Raw genomic sequence first — 27,491 nt, 5'->3', positions numbered from 1 at the left:
AGGCCCAACATACATGGCCCACATATCTTTTGTTAGCATCTGGGCCAAATACTACATTTGATATCTGGCCCAAGTATTGTGTGCCGCCATAAAGATGGTACTATCTCTGCCAAATCCGGGTCATGATTGGCCCACATGCTGCATGCCAGAGCCGGATGAATGCCTGCTGTGCCAGATTCATGGCAAATCTGGGCCAGAATTCTTTGCTACCTAGGATGTGGATGGATGATAACAGCCTTCTAAGCCTACCAGTAGGTGCAGAAGCCCCCTTATCAGCTTAGAACCACTGATAATGCCCATTTAATTGAGTGCTAACATTCAAATCGGCTGAAGGAAAAAGGAAGAACCCTATAGAAAATGACTAAATTATAACACAAGTATATCAGTACCACTAAATTTAGATCTCGTGGACAGTTGTTTTGGTCTCCATGAGGAAAATCACACAGAAAGAAGTATTTTGTAAATGTGAAACTGCAGATTGTTTTTAATGATGCTTGGGTTTAGGGGTAGGGGGAGAGAATATCCAGTATGTACAGTAGAAACATCATTGTGGAGAGTCCATAAAGATAGATGTACAAGTGTGTGTGTGTGTGTGTGTGTGTGTGTGTGTGTGTGTGTGTCTGTCTATTTGGTGTATAAGGGTGTTTAATGTATTTGTGTGTGCGTGCGTTTGTGTTTGGTGAGTTAGTTTGTGGGTGTGTGTGGCCCTTCGACACACATTGTCATCCTGCTCTTCACTGATGCGGGGTCGTCATGGTAACGAGCCCAGTGATGATACTCTACCCTGTGTTTTTCATCATGCTGAACGAACCTCCGAACCTAGTTCACACACACACACTCGTTTGAGCTTTACTGTGGTAAAGAAATAAGTATTTGTGTCATTGGGCTTCTAAAATGAGTCTATATCGCCTTGGCAATCGAATGAAATGCAATAATTAAAAATGTTTAGCAAAAATGTTTTGTTATCTTACGACTTCAGACTTTTGACATATTAAGACTTGGATTTAGCGCACAGATTATGCCAACAACCTTTATCATCTTAAAGGGGAGTTATTATGCTGCTTTTTACAAGATGTCAAATAAGTCTCTGATGTCCCTCAAGTGTGTGTGTGTGAAGTTTCAGCTTAAAATATCACACTAATAACGTTTATAACTCTTTGAAACTGCCCCTTATTGGCTTTGATCCTAATTGTAGAGTTTTGGTGACTGTCGCTTTAGATGCAAATGAGATTGGGCTCTTTTCAAAAGAGGGCGGAGCTACACATTCCCATGTGTCAGCATAGTGGCAGATTCAAAAACAAGACTAACATAATATGCTAATGAGAGAGAGATGATCAATAGTGGGCGGGGTTTTCCCTCTATGATGACACGTACAAAGGTAGAATGTCCATCGAAGTGTTTCTGCAGACTGTTTCTATCAAGTGTGTTAATAAAACATAGAACTAATACCTTTTAACCTTTAGAAGCTGCTTTTATTCACACACTGCTGCCACACAACTGTGTTTAAATAATAAAAGTGATTTTATAAAAGTGATTTTTGCATAATAGCTCCCATTTAAAGCTCTGTTTCTGGTATTTTTTTGTAACTACATGCTTTACAATAAAGCTGGGGGTGGCTTTGCCTCATATGAACTGTTAGTTTAGTTCCTCAAACATTTTTCCACAATTTTAATCAAATAATAATAATAATAATGACCTCTCTTGAAGCCGTTTTGCTGAATGAATGTTGAAAGTTGCTGGTGGAACTCTTGATGTCATTATAGAACCCTCATCTGCCTTTGAAAGTGTCTGTCAGGATTCCACTGTTGTCATGGCAGCAGAAACTATGATGCAGCAGAGGGAGTTTCTCCTCTGAGAGCCGGTCAGCTCTACACACACACACACACACACACACACACACACACACACACACACATTGTACAACTATCTTTAAGGGGACTTCCCATAGAAATTGAAATTTTAATACTGGTCAAACTTTAAATTCCCTCCCTATAACTCAACCCTAAACTGGAATTAATCTTAATCACTGGAAACTATCTGCCTTTTTTATTTTTAAAATACTTCATGGGGCAACAAGGTGGCTCAGTAGTTAGCACTGTCACCTCATTACAAGAAGGTCGCTGGTTCAAGTCCCGGCTGGGTCAGTTGGCATTTCTGTGTGGAGTTTGCATGTGCTTCCTCCTGGTTTCCTCCGAGTTCTTCTGTTTCCCCCACGGTCCAAACCAATGTGCTAAAGGGAAATTGAATAAACGAAGTTGTCTGTAGTGTATGAGTGTGTATACTTGTTTCCCAGTACTGGGTTGCAGCTGGAAGGGCATCCGCTGCGTAAAACATATGCTGGATAAGTTGGCGGTTCATTCCGCTGGCGACCCCTGATTAATAAAGGGACTAAGCTGAAGGAAAATAAGTGAATAAATGAAATACTTCATTCTGTGTTATTTACTTTTACTGTGTGTATTTACAAAAAGGTCCCCATGAGGTCAAAATGAACTACTATTGCTATACTTGTAGGCACATTTGGTCCCCACAACATAAGAAATACAAAGTGTACACACACACACACACACACACACACACACACACACACACGCAGGTTTGTTTCACTGTCTTAGTGAGGACATAGACTTGTTTATTTTTGTTTCTACCCTCACAGAATCAAGTGCCAGTCATTAGATACTAATAAAACACATGTTCTGGCTGATTTATAAGCTTTTATATAAGTGAGGATCAGCTAAATGTCCTCACGAGTAGGTTGTTTTGATGTCTCGCAATAAAAGTGAGGACAACTGAGGTCTTACAAGTATAGTTAAACCAGTTAACACACACACACACACACACACACACACACACACACACACACACACACACACACACACAGAAGTGCTAACCTGCTAAAGCGATGAAAGAAACTTTTCTCTCTAAGTGTATCAGATGAAGGCCTTTCTACAGGCTGTGTGTGTGTGTGAGATAGTGTTACTGTCTCGAGGTGTGTGTGAGGCGTCTGGCGGCAGTAAAGTTGTCCTGGTTTTCTCTTTCTGTCTCTGCATTAGCGCAGGAGCTAAAATAAGGCAGTGATGTGAACTCTCTGCCAGTGTATCTGAGGAAAACTAAAGCCAAACACTAGCATGAACATGCTGCCGCTGCTCACAGAACTTTACTGTAATGTTTTCCGGTCTCTAAAGTTATAGCACAACAATATTTAGACCTAAAGGGCACCTATTATGCAAAAATCACTTTAGAAGGGGTTTAAACACAGTTGTGTGACAGCAGTGTGTGAATATAAGCAGCTTCTAATGGTAAATAATTATTAATTGTATTGTTTATAATCACACTTGATGAAAACAGTCTGCAGAAACACTTTGATTGACACTCCCCCTTTGTACATGTCATCAGAGTGGGAAAGCCCCGCCCACTAGTGACCATCTCTCCCTCATTAGCATAGGACATTAGTCTTGTTTTGAATCTGCCACTGTGCTGGCATCTGTAGCTCCGCCCTCTTATAAAAAGAGCTCAATCTAATTTGAATTTAAAGCGACAGTCACCAAAACGCCACTATCATTAAAGCCTTACAGGGGTAGTTTTAAAGAGTTATATTTATTATATTTAGAGATATTTATTTACACACACACACACTAGGGACACATCTATTTTATATCTTGTAAAAAGGGGCATAATAGGTTCCCTTTAAAGTATTTTAACTGGACGTTTGTCTAACATTTTAAGAAAATGTGATTCGTTTTATAACAATCAGAGAAGATTATATTTTAGTTTTTGTTCTATTGCATTTGGGGAATTTTGTATGGCCTCCCATGTGTAAAATCTATTTAAAAATTATCCCCAAAAAAGAACATTTGAAAGTAATATTTCAATGATGTTTCCAGAATGATGCCATGTTCAGAAAACCAAGAAACAAATGATAAATGTTCGGAAAATAGTAGCAATTTAATGACTTAAAAACATGCTGATAATATATTCTGTTTACAGGGAAAGCACTTTGTTCAAGTATATGATATTATTAATTTTAACGCTAAATTGTTACTTATAATATCATTAATTAGGCTAATTGATGATGATGCAGTTCTTTAAAAAGTGAAGAAAAAAAAAACATCCTGAAAAAACATTTCTGTTTGTTTTTTCTATAGGAGAAAGAAAATCATACGGATTCGGAAGGACATGAAGGTGAGTAAATGCTGTTATAGACTTCAAATATTATCTTAATAAGTCGTATATTCTTAATCCATATGATAACAATATAAAAAACAAAACAAAAAAATAGATCCAGCCATATATTCTTCATGCAAATGATCAAAAATATATTGAAGATGTTGGTACAAGACACTGTAGAAAATAAAAAGTCAAGAAAACAAATGTGCTTATGTTGCTTTATCCTATTGTAATAAGTTAATTAGGTTTCAAGTAAACTGTTTTAAAGTTATACAAAGATGAACTTGATATTTTAGTCAGTGTGATTGATGTAAGTTGATATGACTAGAAAAGTTCATTTGATTCAACTAAAAATCATTTTTTTACACTATAGATCATTACTGGAACTTATTTACTTTCCTGAAACATTATAATTGGACATTCATGTAATTAGTTTTAACCTACATTAATTTGCAAAGATGCTTCATGCATTGACTGAAGCTGATTGTGAATTTGACACTGATTTAATGAGGTACAGAACAGCAGCACCGTCCCACAGGGAGCACAAGTGCTGTACAGTGACCTTCCTTTAATTAATTCTCCTCCATTAATTACTGTACATGCTTACAATTATAATGAATCACATCTGTCAGTCCTGTTTCAATAAGTCTCACTTGTGAATGTGCCTAATGTTGGAGCACATCTGATCATTTCTGGAAGCTGATTCCAGCTGCACTGTTAGTAGCTGAAGGCCGGTTCACCCTGCTTTGACTGAACTCCTGGATTTCTTTATTTACTTGATCCTAAAGATCTGAGTGATCTATTTGGCATGTATTCGGTGAGCATATCTGTAATGTATTGAGGCCATTTAGGGATTTATAAACAAGTAATGATACTTTAAAATCTATTCTGAATGTAACTGGAAGCCAGTGTAAAGAGCTGAGGACAGGTGTGATGTGCTCTGATTTTTGGATTCTGGATGAGCTGCAACTGTCTGACTGTCTTTATGTGAAGGACAGTAAGGAGTCCATTAAAGTAATCCACCCTGCTGCTGATAAAAGCATCAACAAGCTTCTCTAAGTCCCAGAGCATCTGATTCCTCAATGTTTTTGAGATGATAGTATGCTGATTTACTTACTGCTCTGACACTGAAACTCAGATCTGACTCCAGAATAACACCAAGACTATAAATGCTTTTGATTCTGAATCTCTTCACAGATGATTCAAGTGAGTCACTTTGAAGTGTTCAGATGCTTCGTTCGCACTTCAACAAAAGCTAGCTGTGGATGATAATATAGTTCGATGTTTGTCTTTGCGCTTCAGTTTCTGGACACACCGAATGATTCTCTTGTGTTTCTGCTTGTGATGATGATTGTATTTTTCGCTGCTCCTCTTTAATTGTGTCTCGGAGCTCTTCCTCCTGCGGGCGCTGAATGATAAAAGACTTTCATCTGATTAATTCATAACGGCGACGTGATCTTTTTTCCGGCCCGTTCTGATGATAAAAGTTGTGTTTCTGGAGCAGGAGAGATGTTTCTGAAGCGCCTCAAAGCATTAATTATGCACTAAAACCCTTGATCAGAGTTCGCATCTGAACTCCATTGCTTTTTTTTTTTTTGCTCCATTTTATTATATATGTATAGGAAATGAAGAGAAATCAGTCCTCAAGACAGTCATGAGCGGCATACTGTTTATTGTGCTGTTGTTGTTTATTCTATTGAGCACAACACAAACAAAACAATTGTTAATTTTCTTTATAATTATTTTTGCTCCCTTGGAGAGCGTCATATTTAATTATCTATCTATCTATCTATCTATCTATCTATCTATCTATCTATCTATCTATCTATCTATCTATCTATCTATCTATCTATCTATCTATCTATCTATCTATCTATCTATCTATCTATCTATCTATCTATCTATCTATCTATATTCTATCCATCTATCCATCCATCCATCCATCCATCCATCCATCCATCCCTAGCTAGATAGACATATCTATAAGCTTTTATTTTGCATGCAGTAATCCTGATTAATGTTTGCCCAGCTCTAGTTGTTAGTATATTGACTGTGAGAGTAATAATGCGAGGTAAATCTGAGCTGCAGATCATCCGTATCAGTGTTTTCTCTGGAGATCTTCAGACTGGAGGACGTTTGGCTGAATCCTCTGCTCTCTGGAGCTCATAGAGAGAAGCTTTCTGCTGAATCTGTCATTAGTATTCAGTATGTGTGTGTGTGTGTGTGTGTGTGTTTGTGTGTTTGTGTGTGTCTGTGCTGCACCTCACACATCTGCGTCTGCATTTACACACAGCTCAGTGTTTGCAAGCCCGCAGATCTCAGGCAAAACACACCGTACACACGCTTACCAATTCATTCAGAAGCTGACGTGATTACATTAGACTCCTCTGTCTCTGTGATGGTGTAATCTGATTTGTGGAGATGTGCAGGTGAAGACAAAACCATTATTGTAGACTTGTGAACTTGAAAGGATTTTTTCTAATATTTACCCCAAGTGCTGATTTGCTGCTCGAGAAATCTGTGCTTTTTACTTTTTTATTTATTTACTTTTTGTGGAAAACCTCGAGACACGTGTGATTTATTTTTCAGGATAGTTAGAAAGAGCAGCATTGCTTTAGAATCATGGACAACTTATAAAATTACAAATGTCTTTATTGTTAGATATATTGCTGCAATTTAATAAACAAATAATAAATGCATGAATGAATGAATGAATGAATGAATAGATTAGTGGATAAATGAATGAATGAATGAATGAATGAATGAATGAATGAATGAATGAATGAATTAGTGGATAAATGAATGAATGAATGAATTAGTGGATGAATGAAAGAATGAATGAATAGATTAGTGGATAAATGAATGAATGAATGAATGGGTTAGTGGATGAATTAATGAATAAACAAACAATAAATGGGTGAATGGATAAATGGATGCATGGTTTGATGAATAAATGGATGGATAAATGATGGATGAATAATTGATTGAATCGATGAATGGATAAATTGATGGATGGATGGATGGATGGATGGATGGACGGACGGATGGATGGGTGGGTGGATGAATGCATGGATAAATTAATGGATAAATAAACTGATGGATGGGTGGATGAATGAAAGAATGAATAGATGGATGGATGGATGGATGGATGGATAGATAGATGGATGAATAAATGAACGGATAGATGGATGATTGAATGTATAAATGAATGGATGGATGATTGAATGGATAAATGAATGGATGGATGATTGAATAGATTGATAAATAGATGGATGATTGAATGATTGGATGAATAAATGAATCAATGTATGGATGGATTGATGAATGGATGGATGGATTGATAAATGAATCGATGAATGGATGGTTAATTGAATGAATGGATGGGTGGATGAATGTATCTATAAATGAACTGATGGATGGATAATTGAATAGATGGATGGTGGATGAATGAATGAATAGATGGATGGATGGATGAGTGAATATAAGGATGAATGTATGACTAAATGAACTGATGGATGAATAAATTAATGGCTGGATTGATGAATTCTTTGGATGGATGGATGAATGATTGAATGGATAAATTAATGGATGGATGATTGAATGAATGGATGGATGGATTGATAAATGAATCGATGGATGAATAGATGGATGGATTGATAAATAATTCGATAGATGGATGGTTTGATAAATGAATATGAAGATGAATGTATGGATAAATGAACGAATGGATGGATGGATGGATGATTGAATGGATAAATGAATGGAAGGAAGATTGGATGGTTAAATGTATGATTAAATAAATGGATGGATGGATGAATAAATGAATGGATGGATGGATGAGTTATTGAATAGATGGATGGATGAATTAATGAATGGATGGATGATTGGATGGATAAATGAATGAACAGATGTATGAAATAATAAATAAATGGATGAATTGATAAATGAATGGGTGGATAAATGGTTGGATGGATGAATAAATTAGTGGATGAATGAATGGACTGACGGATGGACAAACGGATGAATGGACGGACGGAAGGAAGGATGAATGAATATGGATGAATGAATATGAATGAATGAATGAATGACATTATGGTGTTTGTGAGTTAAAACCATACTAGCAACAAAGTTTTCTACTTCATAAATGAGAAGATGTCTCTCACATCTATATAGCACGCCGTCTGTGTCTGTTCTCCTGCTGGAGTTTCCTCCGAAAAAAATCCAGCAGGCTCAATCCATGCGGTTGCCATGGAAACGCACACACTCCTGGGTTTAGTGGCAGCTCTTTGTTTTATTAAACGCTGAAGAAACTGCGGCCCGTGATCAAGTGTCAAAACTGAAGTCAAAACTAATCGCCCTCCAGTAACTTTTTTTTATTATTATTTCCCAAACTATGTTTATCAGAGCAAGGATTTTTTTATATTTTAATATTTTTTTTTCTTCTGGAGAAATATTTGTTTTATTTCGGCTAGAACAAAAGCAGCTTTTAATTTTTTAAACACCATTTTAAGGTCAATGTTATTAGCCCCTTTAAAGTATCTTTGTTTTTAATTGTCTCCACAACAAGCTATCTTTGTACAATGGCTTGCCTAAGCACCCGGAGGAAACCCACACAGAAATGCCAACTGACCCTGCCGGGGCTCGAACCAGCAACCTTCTTGCTGTGAGGCGATTGTGCTACCCACTTTCTGTTGGTAATGTTTATTGTTTATGTTTATAAAATGTGTAAAATACAAAATAAATAATTTGCAAACAAGCATAATCAAAATTAAATAATAATGTTTTCTCTAAATGACACTGTTGCTACATCTGAGCTGAATATGAATATGTTTTTGGTGGCATCCTCCCACTCCTCTCATTAATTTCACATATTCTGTTTAAGCACAGTATTAAGCAGCAAAGGCCAGAGTGTGAATAACAAACAGCTCCATAAATCACCTTCGTCTCTCTGTCACAGACGGACGCTGAGCACTGAGCCGTGGATTAAAACGCTGGTCTGCGTTCAGATGCTCAGAGCGAGTGTTTTATGAGGACACACGTCCACAAATCATCAGTATGAAGTCAGATCCACGACTGAAGCATCAGTTCATTTAGTAGGGGATGTACAAACACCATCAGTCTTGTTGATATCAGTTCAGATGCTAATTTTGTCTGACTGCAGGCTGGATGTCTGCGCAGTCTTACACCTGTATGGATAGTCTTGAGCTTCGATTTACAAATGACTGATGAAAATAATAAGATGTAAGATGCTAAGATGTTCTGGGTAGTTGTCAGGCTGCTGGTAAGAGTTTTATGTACAAATCAATAAGAACCCTCATGTTTAGATGGTTGCTAAGGTGTTTTAGGTAGTTGCTAGGCTGCCACGAGGAGTTTTTATTTTTAAATAACAACACATATGTTTTGGTGCTTGTTAAGTGGTTGCTGAGGTGTTCTAGGTGGTTGCTAGGCTGTTGCTAAGAGCTTTTATACTGGTAAATAGCAACACATGTTTTTGTTGTTGTTAATGAGTTGCTAAGGTGTTCTAGGTGGTTGCTATGTTGCTGCTAAGAGATTTTATACTGGTAAATAACAACACTCATGTTTTGGTTGTTGTTAGGGGGTTGCTAAGGTGTTTTAGGTAGTTGCTAGGCTGCCACGAGGAGTTTTTATTTTTAAATAACAACACATATGTTTTGATGCTTGTTAAGGGGTTGCTAAGGTGTTATAGGTGGTTGCTAGGCTGTTGCTAGTAGTTTAGTCAATATAACACTCATGTTTAGGTGGTTGCTAAGATGGGTGGTTGTCAGGCTGCTGCTAAGAGGTTTTGTACTGGTTAATAACAGCACTCATATTTTGGTAGTTGTTAAGGGGTTGCTAAGGAGTTCTGGGTGGTTGCTAAGTTGCTCCTAAAAGATTTTGTTCTGGTAAATAACAGCACTCATGTTTTGGTTGTTGTTAGGGGGTTGCTAAGGTGTTCTAGGTTGTTGCTAGGCTGCTGATAGGAGTTTTTTAATGATCAATAACAACATTCATGCTTTGGGGTTGATAAGGGGTTGCTAACGTATTCTGGTTGGTTGCTAGGTTGCTGCTAAGAGGTTTTGTTCTGGTAAATAACAACACTAATGTTTTGGTTGTTGTTAGGGGGTTGCTAAGGTGTTCTAGATGGTTGCTAGGCTGTTGTTGGGAGTCCTTTTTTAATGGTCAATAACAACGTTCATGTTTTAGTGGTTGTTAAGGGGTTGCTAAGGTGTTCTAGGTGGTTTCTTGGCTGCTGCTAAGAGATTTTGTACCGGTAAATAGCAACACATGTTTTTGTTGTTAAGGGGTTGCTAAGGTGTTCTAGGTGGTTGCTAGGTTGCTGCTAAGAGATTTTGTTCTGGTAAATAACAACACATGTTTTGGTTGTTGTTAGGGGGTTGCTAAGGTTTTCTAGGTTGTTGCTAGGCTGCTGATAGGAGTTTTTAAATGATCAATAACAGCGTTCTTGTTTTGGGGGTTAATAAGGGGTTGCTAACGTATTCTAGGTGGTTGCTAGGCTGCTGCTAAGAGATTTTGTTCTGGTATATAACAACACATGTTTTGGTGGTTGTTAAGGGGTTGCTAAGGGGGTCTAAATCGTTGCTAGGTTGCTGCAAAGAGGTTTTGTTCTGGTAAATAACAACACTTGTGTTTTGGTTGTTGTTAGGGGGTTGCTAAGGTGTTCTAGATGGTTAATAGACTGTGGTTGAGAGTTCTTTTTAATGGTCAATAACAACGTTCATGTTTTGGTGGTTGTTAAGGGGTTGCTTAGATGTTCTAGGTGGTTTCTTGGCTGCTGCTAAGAGCTTTTGTACTGGTAAATAGCAACACGTTTTTGTTGTTAAGGGGTTGCTAAGGTGTTCTAGGTGGTTGCTAGGTTGCTGCTAAATAACAACACTCATGTTTTGGTTGTTGTTAGGGGGTTGCTAAGGTGTTTAGGTAGTTGCTAGGCTGCTGCTAAGAGCTTTTGTACTAGTAAATAACATCACATGTTTTGGTTGTTGTTAAGGGGTTGCTAAGGTGTTCTGAATGGTTGCTAGGCTACTGTCAGAAGTTTTTTTAATGGACAATAGCAACTCTCGTGTCTCGGTGGTTGCTAAGGTGTACTCTCAGAGTCAGAGTCAGTAATGAGGCCTCTCACTGAAGTCACTGGTCTCCCAGAAAGCCTTGCATGTTTAATTCATGGTGTTTTAGCACACAGCAATGGTAAAATGTATTTACCCATCTCCTCTGCAGTTCTCCCACCCGAGCGACTGTAAACAGACTCTGAATATCAAACGCTTGGCCTCTCCATATGAGTCCATTACATTAAAGGCCCGGTCTCACACTGATGATGAATGTGCATATCTGAATATCTACATAACTCGAGACGCGCTAACTTATGAATGCTAACTGTAGTTTAGTTTGTGGGTTTGGTAGCAGTGAGCATCTTGGAGTCACTTGGCGTGGGGAAATGTGCATTTGTCTGCTGTTATATGGGCTCGGTTGGTCAGTAAAATAAAGTGTCCACAGCACAGCTTTGGCCGGATGCAAATGCCTGTTTGTCCGAATCATTAACCCTGAATTTGAGTCACTGAATATGTTTAACCTTTCCGCTTCAGCTGTTTATTTTAACAGAAGTAATCAAACATTGTGACGGCAGAGCAGGCGATAGCGATATCTGACTCCTGCGATAAAGAGACAAACAAATAAAGATGTTTATGCAGGACACCACGAGCCTTCCTTTTTCAAGAGTTCACACTTAGCTGATGATTGATAATGAAGCTTGTTTGGCATCTTTTCCAAGTAGAGAGCCCTGAGCTTATAAGATCCTCGAGCACTGGGCTCCCTCCCGTTGTAGGGCGAGAGGGGAGTTTGAGCTCAGGTCATACCTGTCAACATTGGCATGTGAAAATAAGGGATGCCCACCATAATAAGGGATCGACATCTTTATATGTTATTATTATTAATTATGTGTGTGTGTCTGTTTATACACGCACCCAAAAGCCAGAGATTCTCTCCGCTTCAAATCGCATGTACAGAATCCGTTTGGCAAACAGCATCTGTTTATTACTATGGAGCGCATCAGCTGACAGTCATGCACCATTATATGACTGTTTTGAGGATTGTATAGGATGGGCGACGGCACCTGTAATCAATAGGAAAGGGAATCGTGCTGTTTTTAATATTTATTAATAAGTGTTTTCATTCCTAAACAAAGCGAAAGCACAGAACAGACTCGCGTTTAAGAGCAAGGGGCGACCCCTGGTGGTTCGGCAGTATGGGTTGCATATAGGGAGGCTCGGCTGTTCAGAGAAAGACTGAAAATACGGGATAAATACGGGAAAATACCTTTAAGGGATGATAGCTGGATAGAACTGTAAAATACGGGAGAATCCCACGAAAAACGAGAGGGTTGACAGGTATGGCTCAGGTAGATCTCGATGAACCCCCCCCCCCTGCTTTTTGTAGCTTAGTGTCAGATATGGATGCTGAGAAGGTGTACTCAGCTTGGCTAAAACATTTTGGATTAATTGTTTAGAGTGCTTGTTTTTGAACTGTGGGAGGAAACTGGATGACCCGGGGAAAACCCATGCGATCACAGGGAGAACGAGCAGAACTCCGCACAGAAATGTCGCCTGGTTTGGAAGGGAATTAAACCAGGGGCATTCTTGCTGTGAGGCAACAGCGCTAATCACTGGCCACCGTGCCGCCCTTTTAAAAGGAGGGAAAGTAGGGTTGGGTGGGGTGGTTTCTTCAAGACAATAATATTGAGATGAGAAAAGTCTGGTTATTTATAGTGAGTTAAGGTTTTTCTGATAGGATAATTAGTCATTAGCTAAAGATGGAACAGCTGTGAACAACCATAAGCACGTGATCCTCTCAAATTGGTTATCAATAAACTTCACAAAAAACACTTCATACATTTATTTTAACGTTATATTTTAGAGAGCAAATCACTTCATTTGAAGCACTAATGCTACAAAAAAAAGACCTAAATGAGAGTATAGACCAATATTTTTTAATTGCACAATGGCGCAATGGGTAGTGCTGTCAACTCACAGTAAGGTTTAAGTCCTGGCTGGGTCAGGGTTTCCCCGATAAGTCCAAAAACGTGTGGTGTAGGTGAATTGAGTAAGCTAAAATTGTCTGTAGAGTGTGAATGAGTGTGTATTGGTGTTTCCCAGTGATGGGTTGCAGCTGGAAGGGCACCCGCTGCGTAAAACACATGCTGGATAAGTTGGCGGTTCATTCCGCTGTGGCAACCCCGGATTAATAAAGGGACTAAGCCGAAAAAAAAAATATGAATGAATGACAAAAAGATTCCACCGAAACCCCCTTTGAAGCCAATGGGAGATCCCAGCACAGATGATGCTGGACTGAAGAGTTTGCACAATTCATCAGCATTAAAGATCAATAATCACACAATTTAATGTCAGCAAAAGCTGCTGAACATCATGAGGGCAAAACAAACACCAGCAGAGCCTGACATCTGCGATAAAGAGACAAACAAACAACAGCAGATCAGCAGAGAGCCTGAGGTCTGCGAACACTCACATCCACAGCTGAAGTCAGAATTATTAGCCCCCCGTGTATATTTTTTCCTCAATTTCTGTTTAAACAAGATTCCTGTATTATATCCTAATAAACCTTTTTTTTATATATATATATATGATACTACTAGGCAGCAATGTCGCCTCACAGTAAGAAGGTCGCTGGTTCAAGTCCCAGCTGGGCCAGTTGACATTTCTGTGTGGAGTTTGCATGTTCTGCCCACGCTGGTGTGGGTTTCCTCAAGGTGCTGCAGTTTCTCCCACAGTTCAAACACATGCAGTTTAGGTGAACTGATGAACTAAATTGGCCGTAGTGTACGAGTGTGTGTGTAAATGGCATCCACTGTGTAAAACATACACCAGAATAGTTGGCGGTTCATTCCGCAGTGGCTACCTCTGAAATAGAGACTGAGCCAAAGGAAAATGAATGAATGAATGATGAATGTAGGAATGATTTCCTTGTTAGATGAGAATATACTGTGTTACATCCTAACAAATCATTTCTTAAATGTTATTATAGTTTTTAAAGCGCTGAATGGGCAAGCACCTTCTTGTATATCAGAACTTATTAACTTGCAGTCAACTCCTCGGCCTCTTTGGTCGTCAAATAAAATTTTACTGCAAATTCCTCGGTCACGACTTAAACTGAAAGGAGATAGAGCCTTTGCTGTCGCTGCTCCACATTTGTGAAGCCAGCTGCCACCGGACATTACGAGAGCTTCTTCTCTCTCTATTTTTAAGTCTAGACTTAAGACACATTTTAATTCTATTGCATTCCCAGGCTTTTCTTAAATAAATCCTTATTGTTGTTGTTGCTGTAATACTTTTATTCTTATTATTACTTTTATTGTTATTTTTACTGTTAGAGTGTGTGCTATGGTTTTGTTCAGTTTGGCACAGACCAAAGTGCTGAAGTAAATGTGCTTTATAAATAAACTTTACTTACTTTACTTATTCAGCAAGATTTATAAATAATTGGCTTGTAAGATTTACATGACACGTTCTTTGAATGCCTAATTTACAAATTTCATCTAATAATAGCTGCTATTTTTCATTACGCTGAAAGAATTTCATTAAAAGTGCTCAAGCTCTGATGCATATAATAATAGCAGGCATTTTTCCTAATGCAAACTCTAGTCTTTAATGATTCCTGTAGAGTTTGTGATTGAAATAATGATCTGAACATGTTGTATGTAGTGCATCAATGCGTTTTATGTGTCTGTTGATTAAATCCTAGTTGGTGTCATCCGTGGACGGGAGGAGATCAGTGATGGATCTTCAAAATAAATGTGCGTGCGACAGAACAAGGTCAGTGAAAGTGGAGCGCTGGTGCTGAGGATTACAGCCGTCTTCAATCATTCATGGCTCTGACGGTTTTCCTCTGCTGATCCAGCATGACATCTTTTCCAGAGTTTTCTCATCCGTGTGTGTGTGTGTGTGTGTGTTGCCACAGAAACACACACTGAACGGTGTGAAGCTGCTACCTCATTTCATGCCATGTGTAAGACTGGCACTCTGGCGCTGCCCGCTGTGCCAACACTGATACTGGTGCTGTGTGTGTGTGTGTGTGTCGGCCTGTTCATTTCTCTCTGTTTTTTTTAAAACACATATGTTTTGGCCTAGTTTTCATTCTTCACTTGTCATTTCTTAATATTTACAAGCCAATTCCTCTGGTGGATTTACACAGGAAGAACTGTAAATTACAAGAGAAATTTGCAAAATCAAAAACTGCAAGAAAGCGTACCTCCGGTTACATATTTCGCTCTCCCCAGAAATGTATACCTGAGTACGTATCCACAATGAGCCTGGCTGGCAAATTGCTTTCCATTAAGCCTAAAGCGCTGAAAGGAGAAGCTGTAGGGTGGATTTCCTCCACCTCTCTTATTTTTTCAGGTTTATCTGTATGAGTTTCACTGGATCTATACTGCATCTGTGCTCAAGACAAAGACAGAGTCTCTGCGCATCTCAAAGAGACTCAAATGCGAGCACAACACAATTAGTAAGCTCATTCGCTCTCTATATGGAGGACAATCCACATGTTGTGTCCTGACTTCACAGGTTTATATTACACACCGAGACCTGAGACCGGTGGGAACCAGCGGCTGCCACTAACGCATTCGTATAGACACACACATACACACACACACACACATACACACACACACACACACACACACACAGAAATATAAGTGCAACGCTTTTGTTTTTGCTCCCGTTTGCTGAACCTTTTCCATGTACACACATGACCTGTTCCTCTCAGATATTGTTCACACTTTTGTCTAAGTCTGTGTTAAGGCCCCACACTTCACACAAATATCCTTGAAACAGATGAAAGTCTGAATGAGACGGAGGATTTTAGATCTGAAGGTTGCAGAAAGGATATTTGTGTTGATCTTGAAGCGACAGCTCCTCCAGTGATTCTACAGTGTGAACTTATGCAGTGAGACAGAGCTGTAAGTCAAACCTGCAGACACACACACACACTCACTCACACACACATGCACGCATGCATGCAGGCCCACACACACACGCTGAGAGAGAGCTGCAGGGAAGGGCAGAATACAGTGAGAAAGACAGTTCTGTGTCCTGCAGAGGAACAGATCATGTTTGTTTATAATCTCCAGATGTGTTTTCTGCCCGTTGCTGACACACAGGATAATTCTTAAACTAAACCACCAAATAATATCCAAACATCACAGTGTAACATCAAACTGCAGAACAATATTAAAAAACATCAAGATTTATAGGCATATTTAATGTATGTATATGTCTACTGCTTCGTCAATCCATCCATCTCTCCGGCCGTCTGTCTATCTATCTATCTATCTATCTATCTATCTATCTATCTATCTATCTGTCTGTCTGTCTGTCTGTCCGTCCGTCCGTCCGTCCGTCCGTCCGTCCGTCCGTCCGTCCGTCGATCTATTTATCTGTCTGTGTATTTTCTACCCATTCATGTCTATTTTATCTATCCATCCATCCATCCATTAGTCCGCCTGCCTGCCTGCAAGTCTGTCCATCCATCCATTCGTCTATACATCCATCTATCTATCCATCCGTCTGTCTATCTGTCTACCCATGTGTCCGTCCATCTGTCCGTCTGTCTGTCTGTCTGTTGGTCCGTCCATCTATCCATCCATCCATCCATTAATCTGCCTGCCTGTCCATCCATCCATCTATTTATGTCTATCTATCAACCCATGCATCCATCCATCCATCCATCCATCCGTCTATCTATCTATCCATCTATCTATCTATCCATCCATCCATCCATCCATCCATCCATCCATCCATCCATCCATCCATCCATCCGTCCGTCCGTCTGTCTGTCTGTCTGTCTGTCTGTCTGTCTGTCTGTCTGTCTGTCTGTCTGTCTGTCTGTCTGTCTGTCTGTCTGTCTGTCTGTCTGTCTGTCTGTCTATCTATCTATCTGTCTATCTGTCTATCTATCTATCTATCTCACATCTAATCCATCCATATGTAGATAATTGACAGTATTTACAGGTTGATCTAAATGTGGTGAGTCCAGTTCCTCTGGAGTGGAGTTTAAAAAAAATGAGCCACCTTCATCTTTCCAGCAGCGTTTGATCATGTTAGATTAATCTCTCTCTTATTTCTCTCTCTCTTTCTCTATACATGCACATAAATATACAGTGTAATGTGTGAATCTGCCAGTAAACAGTGTGTCATGTTTGGAGGTCACGCTGATCTCGTTTCTCTGATCGTCACATTCGTGTTTTACTTTCATCTCTTCATCTGATGTTGGACTCATAAATGAGCAGAAGTGGAGACGCGGCTGATGAATGCAGCATGTTTGATGTCTAAAATCTGCTGCATATTTACACTGATGCCCTATGAAGGGAGCGCTCTAGTTAGTCATGTTGCTCACTCCCAGTGTGCGGTCACTGGTGTCACTCTTGGTTGTGTGATTGTGTGTGTGCTGTTACTTGTGTGTTTATGTGAATGTGTGTTTCTGTGTGTGCATGTTTGTGTGTGCTTTATGTATGTGCTGTGTGTGTGTGTTGTTAATTCATGTGTGTGTTTATGTGAATGTGTGTTCCTGTGTACATGTATCTGTGTGTTTGTATGAGTGTGTTGTGTGTTTAGGTGAATGTGTGTTTCTACATGTTTGTGCATGCATCATGCATGCATGTGCTGCGTATGTGTGTGAGAAAGAGTGTGCGAGCATGCAAACATACACGTCACACATTCACAAACGCTCACAAAAACACACGGTGTGTCTTAGTGTGTGCTTGTCACTGTGTTTGTGACTGTGAGTGTATGTGCATGTGTGTGTATGTTAGTGTGTCGCTGGTTTTGTGATTGCGTACGTGCATATGTTAGAATGTGTGTATATGTTAGTGTGTGTCACTGTTTTTGTTACTGTGAGTATGTATGTGCATATGTTAGAGTGTGTGTGTGTGTGTGTGTGTGTGTGTGTGTGTGTGTGTGTGTGTGTGTGTGTATGTGTGGAAAGTAAATAGCCAGTGTTAATGGCCCGGTGGGAACAGAGGAAGTTCACAGTCATTAAGGCTCTTCATGACAGCAGCGAGTGGCTTAATGACTTAATTGGTCTGAACTCATGGTTAAGTGTGTGTCTAATTGCAGATGGAGAGTTTAATTTGTGTCCTGTCGCTGTGCGTTTCACTCTGAAGTGCTTCTGAAGCGCTGATGCCATCCACACTGTGAGTTTTAGAGGAGCTCTCCTCTCCGTTCAGAGTTTTCAGAGAATTTCTCATTAAATATGAGCATGTGCTGCTGGTAACCATGAAGATCACTCACACTGAAAACAGTGTAGAGGAGTGAATGTTAAATCCGCGTTGTGGGGACTAAATGTGTGTTAAAATAATTACATATCATCTGCTCATCACCATAATTATTTATACATTTGGATATCTATTGTATTTCTTTTTCTGACCTTCTGCGGTCCTACGAAATACTGGAGTGTTTTTGAACCATGTTATATTGAAGTTAAATGATGTGCGGTTTATTTATAAACTAATTTCCCGAGGATCATGTGCCTATGATCAGCACGGCTGGCACCTCATTAGCTCCGTAATCCAATAGTTTCTGGATGCAGCCTTTATGATGCAAGCTGAGATTGCATCACTCAGCGATGCAATGTCAGACACAATGCACTCAAATGGAGTTAGTGAGGTCACTGTGACGGGTAGGGTTAGGTGAGCCCATTAAAAAGCATTGGATGCAGCCCAGATTGCACTGCACCAGGTCTGCATCCAGACCCCTCTCCCGTAATCTGCCCTATTAGATGATTACGGAAGCATTATAAATAACCAGAGCTTTTCACTCCAGTTATCCTCGTCTTAAAGTTTCCACCCCTACTTTCCACCCTTTTTTCCGGTAGGGCGACACGGTGGCCCAGTGGCTTGCACTGTTGCCTCACAGCAAGAACACTGCTGGTCTAACCTCCTATCGGGCCAGTTGGCATTTCTGTGTGGAGTTTCCATGTTCTCCCCGTGTTTGCGTTCCCCGGTTTCCTCCCACCCAAGACAACCTAAGTTTACACTTCTCACACGGCAACAAGCAGGGGAGTTCTCGAGACCTACCTAAGTATGAACTTCCCTCTTGCTCTTCTAGCGAGAGGGAACCCTGGGCTCGAGGATATTACAAGTTCAGGGCTCTCTCCCAGGACAGCATGCCAAATACGCAGCTAAGTGTGAACTCTTGAAGTACCATTTATACAGTTACCTTACATTTTTTAGCAATCCCAATGTATCGTTTATTTCATTGATGATACACGTTGGTATATGCACTAAAACTTTTAAGGTAAGTGGTTGCAAACTATTTATATGACCTAAATTCAAACAAACCAATTACATTTAATAATGTTCAGCATGAGTAGAGCTGCTGCTCCTCCACATTGAGAGAAGTCAGCTGAGGTGGCTCTGGCATCTGTTTTGGATGCCTCCTGGACGCCTACCTAGGGAGGAGTTCCAGGCATGTCCCACCAGGAGGAGGCCTCGGGGAAGACCCAGGACACGCTGGAGGGACTATGGGCCTACTTACACTATGCTATCCGAACCGTGCCCAGGCCCGTTTCCCGGATTGTTTGAGAAGTGTGAGTTCACTGAATCGCGGTTCACTTGGGCTTTGGCCCGATACGCTTGTGTGTGAGTGCAAAACGCGCCAAAGCCCAAAACTGAAAGCGAGATGTGACTCTTAAGGGACCGTTTGATATGATTTATTAATCATTCTTACTGTTCAGTGAACGCAAACTGTTGTGGATTATTAAAGACGCAAACCTCTCACTGCAGGACAGCTCTGCACCCTCAGCAAACCTCCTAATTCCTGCAGCACGAGGACTTTATGACTGTTATGAGCATCCAATGTGGCTGATCTGTTCGCCAAAATATCTGACTGCGTGTCAATGCATAATATCAAATGACTTAAATGATGATATAACTGAAGCAATCTTCACTCTACTGAGCAAGCTGCGCTTCTGAACAGCGCATTATCGATGACGTAAGCGTGCCCAGGCCCGAATGTAATGTGAGTGCAGGCTGTCATGGGAGACGGTAGGGGGGCAAGCGTGCTTTGGCCCGGTTCAAGGCAACTTTACATAGTGAGAGTACGCTCTATGTCTCTCGGCTGGCCTGGGAACGCCTCGCGATCCCCCTGGAGGAGCTGAAAGAAGTGTCTGGGGAGAGGGAAGTCTGGGGTTCTCTCCTAAGACTGCTGCCCCTGTGATCCGGCCCCGGAAAAGCAGATGAAAATGAACGAATGAATGTTCAACTTACTTTGTTTGTTTAAATTCAGGAAAAATAAATTGTTTGCAACCACTTATCTTAGAAAAATGTAGTAAATGCAAAGAGTATTTTATCTAGTGTGAGGTTCAGAAACACTATAAATTACTACCTTATGTTTAATGCCATTTTCTTTGTCACGGGTAGATGCCCAGAGTGTCCCAGAAGTCGCAGATGTCTTCTCCGTACCCGGCCTGTGAGTGTGGATGTGCGGTCAGGTTCATGATCATCCAGCCTCTGTTGGCTGTGTATGAGGGCCAACTCGGAGGCCGCTGCTGCCGGCAGAACCCGCTGATGTCCGATGGTCTCCGGGTCTCTCCGGTGGGGTTTCCGGTGTGAGCAAATCCGCCCCAGTAGCACAGCACCCGGTTGGAGAGCAGTTTCTCAGCAGGGGTCATGCTGAAGTTCGCCACCGACGCTGAGTCAAACACAAATGGAAGCTCCGCTCCGTGACACACACGCTGGTAACAGGAGGACACACCTGACCACACGCGTGGGTCGCTGGACACCTGATCAAACACATACATCCAGGCAGAGCTACCGGACAAAACAGCGGCCCGAGCAGACCTCCGGGATGGACACCAGAAGATGTAATCAGTCACGATCTGGAAGACAAAAGTGAGTTTGAAATATGACATATTACTTTACAACACAAATTTATTAATTTTCCTTCAGCTTAGTCCCTTTATTCATCAGGGGTCGCCACAGTGGTATGAACCGCCAACTATTCCAGCATATGTTTTACACAGCGGATGCCCTTTCAGCCGCAACCCGGTATTAGGAAACACCCATACACTTTCATACACTTCAGCGCATGTGTTTGGACTGTGGGGGAAACCGGAGCACCTGGAGGAAACCCACACCAACACAGGGAGAACATGCAAACTCCACACTGAACTGCCAACTGACCAAGTTGGGACTCGAACCAGGGACCTTCTTGCTGTGAGGCAACAGTGCTAACCACTGAGCCACTGTGCCGCTCCTGGATATAGTAATATAATATAAATACAGCTTATAAATAAGTTATTAACATGTGGTATGCTGAATGAACTGAGATCTGGCTGCGTTCAGTGTCTCATTGATTCAGTTTAGTGGATGTGACACATGAGCAGTGAAACACACACACACAGCTTGTCTTTGGGTCTGTCAGGCTGATCAGCACTTGTTTAGAGCTTTTCATCATGTTGCTGGAGGTTAAGTATCTCTATCTGTTACCTGGTAACCAAACACTCATCAGATACATGCACACACGCACACACGCACACACACACACACACACACACACACACACACACACACACACACACACACACACACACATAGAAAGAAAGAAAATCCACCACCTGCGGACTCAAACTCTATAAAAGACACCGATCAGTTTCAACACACACACACACACACACACACACACACACTGCATGACTCGCTCTTGGCTAAACACTCACCCTTTCTCACAACAGCGCTAAATCAGTACTGTTTACATGCTGTTATATTATTATTTATTTTAATGCATTAATATTATATGCAAAATAATTTCATATAATTATTCAAATTAATATTATTATTATTTATACAAGTGTTTTATTAATTTATACCCTTTTATATGTACATTATATTCAATATATATAATGTTTCCACCTTATATTAGTAAATAATAATTAAAATTTAAAATAATAATTAAATATTAAAATAAACATTTAAATAATCGTCTTTTTTAGTCATTTTTGTTTATTGATTATTATTTAATTAAATTTTATTTGGAAATCTCAGTATCTGAGATTGTATTGAATTAGTTTAAATTAAGTCTTATTAAACAAGCCTTATGCATATTTTTAACTATATATATTTTTTACTATATATATATATATATATATATATATATATATATATATATATATATATATATATATATATATATATATATATATATATATATATATATATATATATGCAGCTTTACAGAAAAAAATCACAATGTTTAGTTTTAATGCCATGCCGTGTTTAGCCATATAATAAGCCACATGCATATATTTAGCCAAAAACTGCTACATGTTTATTCTTCCTGCGATATATTTAGCAGATTAAAAGCTTATTGTATTCTTAATGTGATGCTATTTTCATTTCATTCCAGCTTACAGCGCCGTCTTGTGGACAACAGAGGAGGTGGCTGTTTAAAACTAAATTATTATAAATTTGTCCTTTTATCATACTTAATATAATATAATATAATATAATATTATATATATATATATATATATATATATATATATATATATATATATATATATATATATATATATATATATAAACACATATATATATATATATATATATATATATATATATATATATATTTTTTTTTTTTTTTTTATTTATTTATTTTTATTATTTAATTTTTTTTTTTACCTGCCAAATATTTCTAAGCAGAAATTAGTTAAAAGTCATTAAAAGCTTCATGTTCATTTCAAAAAGATGCACTCTACACTTTCAAGGCAAAAATAGAATGGTGACACACTTTAAAAAAAGGTTTCTGTAGTTAATATGTTTACTAATATGAACTAGTTATGAATAATACTTGTAGAGCATTTCTTAATCATAGTTCCACATTAAATAATGCATTGATACATCTAAATGCATGCTTGTTGTTGTTGAGTCCCAGCTGGGTCAGTTGGCATTTCTGTGTGGAGTTTGCATGCTCTCCCTGTGTTGGCGTGGGTTTCCTCCAGGTGCTCCGGTTTCCCCCACATCCCAAACATGTGTTATAGGGAATGGATGAACTAAGTTTTCTGCAGTGTATGGGTGTGTGTGTGTGTGTGAGTGCTTATGGGTGTTTCCCAGCACTGGGTTGCTGCTGGAAAGGAATCCGCTGCATAAAACATAAGCTGGAATAGGGATTCATTCAACTGTGGTGACCCTTGATAAATAAGGGACTACTCTGAAGGAAACTGAATGAACTAAGTTAACATGAACTACCATTGAACATCTGTATTTTCAGCCTGATCTCACGAGAAAACGTAAGTATTTTACGTTTTGCCAGTTTAGTGGCTAATTTGTATAAATTCGTATGAGTTCAGTCGTACGAAATTGTACGATTTAAAAAAGGACCTAACCCCATCCCTGAACCCAACCGTCATTGGGGGAAGAGCATATCGTACTAAAATGTACCAGTTAGATCGTACGAATTCATACGAATTAGCCACTAAATCAAAAAGTTACGAATTGCCATGTGATTGTATTGGTATTTTCAGTAACTAACATGAACAAATGCTGTAATTATTGTATTGCTCATGCATTAACAAACATTAATGCAACCATATTGTAAAGTGTTACCAGTATAATTGTGTGTGCATTGGTGTAGTGCGGTTGACCTGTGCTAGCATGTCCCTGCGGTCGGCGTCGCTGTAGAGCGGTAAATATTTGCGCAGGATTTTGATGGCGTGTTGTTTAAAGATGGCCGTTGTGTAGATAGTGCACTCGACCGCGGATACGGGCTTCTTGAAGACACCATACACAAAAATCACACCTTCCTCTGAAGTCGTTCCTGAAACACACAAACATTAGCCTCAAACCTGCTTTCATCAACAACAACAATATCAAAACAGGTTCCAGCTTCACCTTACTAGCCATTTTAACACAACGTTAACATGTTTTATTACATTATTAACATGTTATTAGCATGTCTTAGCATGATGAAGCACTTCACTAACATGTTTTAGCACAGTGTTGGGATTTTTCAAGCCTGTTCTTTTCATGCAGCCAGCATGTTTCTTATATTAGCACAACGCTAGCATGTTTTGTTACATTTCTAACAAGCATGTATTAGCATGATGAAACACTTTGCTAACATGTTTTAGCACAATGAAGCACTTCACTAACATGTTTTGGCACAGTGTTTCGATTTTTCTAACCATTTTGTTCAAGCAGGCAACATGATTTTTATATTAGCACAGCATTAACATGTTTTGTTACATTTCTAGCATGGTATTAGCATAATATTAGCATGTCTTAGCAAGATGAAACACTTTGCTAACATTTTTAACCACAATTAAGCACTTCACTAACATGTTTTGGCACAGTGTTTGGTTTATCCTAGCCTGTTCTTGTCATGCAGTCAACATGTTTCTTATATTAGCACAATGTTACATGTTTTATTACATTTCTAGCATGTTATTAGCATGATGAAGCACTTCACTAACATATTTTAGCACAGTGTTGTGATTTTTCTAGCCTGTTTCTTTCATGCAGTCAACATGTTTCTTATTTTAGCACAATGTTAACATGTTTTATTACATTTCTAGCATGTTATTAGCATGTCTTAGCACAATGAAGCACTTTGCTAACATGTTTTAGCACAGTGTTGGCAATTTCTAGCTTTTTCTTTTCATGAAGCCAACATGTTTCTTATTTAAGCACAATGTTAACATGTTTTATTACATTTCTAGCATGTTATTAGCATGTCTTAGCACGATAAAACACCTCACCAACATGTTTTAGCTCAGTGTTGGTATTTTCTAGCCTGTTCTTTTCAATGCAGCCAACATGTTTCTTATATTAGCACAATGTTAACATGTTTTGTTTCATTTCTAGCATGCTCTTAGCTTGTCTTGGTATGATGAAGCACTTTGCTAACATGTTTTAGCACAGTGTTGAGATTTTTCTAACATGTTCTTCCATGCTGCTAACATGTTTCTTATGTTAGCATGTGGCTATAGCACATTTTAGTATACTGTTAGCATTGGTTCAAGACATTGTTAACATTTCAGCTTTTCCAACAATTTTCTATCATGTTTCGTCATGCTGCTAATGTTTCTTCTATGTTTAACCTGTGGCTAGCATGTTGACACTGCTAACACGGTTCAAGACTTTGTTAGCATGATTTAACTGATTTTTAAAATATTTGAAGTGTTAACATTTTTTAAGCATGTTTTGTCAGGTTTTTAACACCTTTCTTTCATGTGTTAGCACATGACTAGCATGTTTTTTTACTACACTGACAACACATTCAATACATATTTTAGCACAGCATTGGCATTTATCAAGCATGTTTGGTTATTGCTAAGAAATTTGACACATGCTTTTATTAGCATGTGACAAGCATGGTTCAATTTGTGGTTACATAATTTAGCAGATTGCTAACATGTTTTAAAACCATCAAACGTTAGGAAGTTACTAGCATGTTCAGCATATTTTCTGCTTGTTTTAGCATGCTAATAGCATAATTTAGGAGGTTGTTTGCAATTTTGCAAGAAAGTAGAACATGCTTATAATATCTAAACATGTTGCTTAAATATTTGAACATGTTTCTTTCACACTGTTACAAAGTTTAACATTTGATAGCTATACCAAAGCCTTTTGTCAGGTTTTGCTAGTTGTCGGGGCTTTGCATGGTATTTCTTGTTTGCTAATCCGCATGAGATGATGATTATGTTCTGGATATGACTATTAGGATATATTTCAGCACTTGTAAAGAGTGCTCTTAAGAGTTAAGTTAAAATATGAGGAAAACCCAAGACAGTAGTTTACCAAGCAGCACAGGTTTCTCCTTCTGCCAGTGTCCTTTCTGGAAGGCGCTCACCGCCTGCTCCTTGATCAGCTCGCCATCAATGAACGGCCCCCAGATCTCAAACACCTCCAGAAAGCGGAATGGGTTCACCAACTTTGAGCCTGGGACACATTGTTAAATATTTTAGCAGTGCTACATTTTTTCTAGCATGTTTCGTCAAGTTCTGAATGCTTTTTTTCATGTTTTAACACACAGCTAGCATGTTTCACTACACTGCCAGCGTACAAGACATTGCTAATGCAATTTAGCACATTACTAAAATGTTTTAGCACAGCATTGCAGCATTGGCATGTCTCCAGAATGTTTTGTCATCGCTAATATGTTACATACATGGTTTTATTAGCATGTAGTTAACATGTTCAGTACATGATTTAAAAAATTGTTAACATGTTTTAGCACTGCATTAGCATGTTTTAGCATGTTTTTGACACTACTAACATGCTTATTACATGTTTTATTAGCATGTGGCTTTGATGTTTTGTCAGGTTCCTAACATGTTTCTTTCATGTTTAAGCACACTAGCCGCATGTTTACTACAATGCCAGCATACAAGACATTGCTTATGTAATTTAGCACATTGCTAACATTTTACGTTTTAATACGTTTTAATAGCATGTGGCTTACATGTTTTTTCAGGTTCCTCACACATTTCTTTTATGTTAAAGCACACAGCTAGCACGTTTACTACACTACTACATCTATACAAGACATTGGTAATGCGATTTAGCACATTGCTAACACATTATGTTAATGCTAAGATGTTTATTAAATGCATTTATTAACACATAGTTACATAGTTCAATATGTTTTTGCATAAATTAGCCAACTGGTAGCATGTTTTAACACTGCCTTGGCAAGCTTTAGCATGTTTTGACATTACTAAGATGTTAATTACATGTTTTATTAGCATGTGGTGACATGTTTTGCCAGGTTTCTAATATGTGTCCTTCATGTTTTAGCACAGGCCTAGCATGTTTTACTACTCTACCAGCATAGTTCAGAACATTGCTGGTGCAATTTAAAACATTGCTAACTTGATTTAGGACCGCATTGGCATGTTTTAGCATGTTTTTGACATTACTAAGATGTTTATTACATGTTTTATTAGCATCTTTATAACAGATGAACATTTCACTATTTGGAATAGTACAAATATTTCACCATTATTATTGTTTTGCTGTACTTTGGATATAAAAAACAGGGTTAGTAAGCATAAGAGACTAATCTAAAAATCATTAAAAATGTAAATGTTTGATTGGTAGAGTGTTTGTTAAATCAGTGCTGTGTTTGTTCTTACTGGTCTTGATCTGGGCATGCAGCACATCTTCAGCACTCAGAGACTGAAGACACTTCATGTCCTCCAGTGAACAGTTTGCTGCTTTGGCGAAGTGTTTTCCCAGCTTCAGAGACTCGCGTCTGAGCAGAAACATTGGTTAGTGTAATCATGACACTGGTCGCAGGTTTATATAA

The 27,491-nt window shown here is 38.9% G+C and overlaps 1 protein-coding gene and 1 long non-coding RNA gene across 9 annotated transcripts in view; one reads left to right on the top strand and one right to left on the bottom strand.

Moving 5' to 3' along the window:
* Positions 1-459: 459 nt before the first annotated feature.
* Positions 460-27,491, bottom strand: part of si:ch73-89b15.3 — a 36,329-nt gene continuing 9,297 nt past the window's right edge. For 4 of the 8 annotated variants that reach the window (XM_073946857.1, XM_073946855.1, XM_073946856.1 and 1 more), the window contains 5 exons: positions 27,319-27,437; positions 25,982-26,122; positions 23,827-23,999; positions 20,571-21,063; positions 11,303-11,828 (listed from right to left, as the gene is read on the bottom strand). In XM_073946857.1, the coding sequence (XP_073802958.1) occupies positions 20,596-21,063; positions 23,827-23,999; positions 25,982-26,122; positions 27,319-27,437 (901 nt within the window). In that variant the 3' untranslated portion in view covers positions 11,303-11,828; positions 20,571-20,595. Of the gene's footprint in view, positions 820-1,696; positions 1,869-11,302; positions 11,938-15,967; positions 16,237-19,361; positions 21,064-23,826; positions 24,000-25,981; positions 26,123-27,318; positions 27,438-27,491 lie in introns of those variants that run through there. The other 4 variants (XR_012401701.1, XR_012401700.1, XR_012401702.1 and 1 more) reach the window with 3 other exon arrangements.
* Positions 8,545-11,485, top strand: LOC141381552 (uncharacterized). The gene is made up of 3 exons (XR_012401703.1): positions 8,545-9,509; positions 9,782-10,840; positions 10,934-11,485. It is a non-coding gene; the product is annotated as an uncharacterized lncRNA (long non-coding RNA).

The sequence above is a fragment of the Danio rerio genome, chromosome 4 (assembly GCF_049306965.1).
Source record: "Danio rerio strain Tuebingen ecotype United States chromosome 4, GRCz12tu, whole genome shotgun sequence".
NCBI classification, from domain to species: domain Eukaryota; kingdom Metazoa; phylum Chordata; class Actinopteri; order Cypriniformes; family Danionidae; genus Danio; species Danio rerio.
Note: the sequence above shows the minus strand (reverse complement) of the source record. Positions and strands in the feature narration are given on the sequence as shown.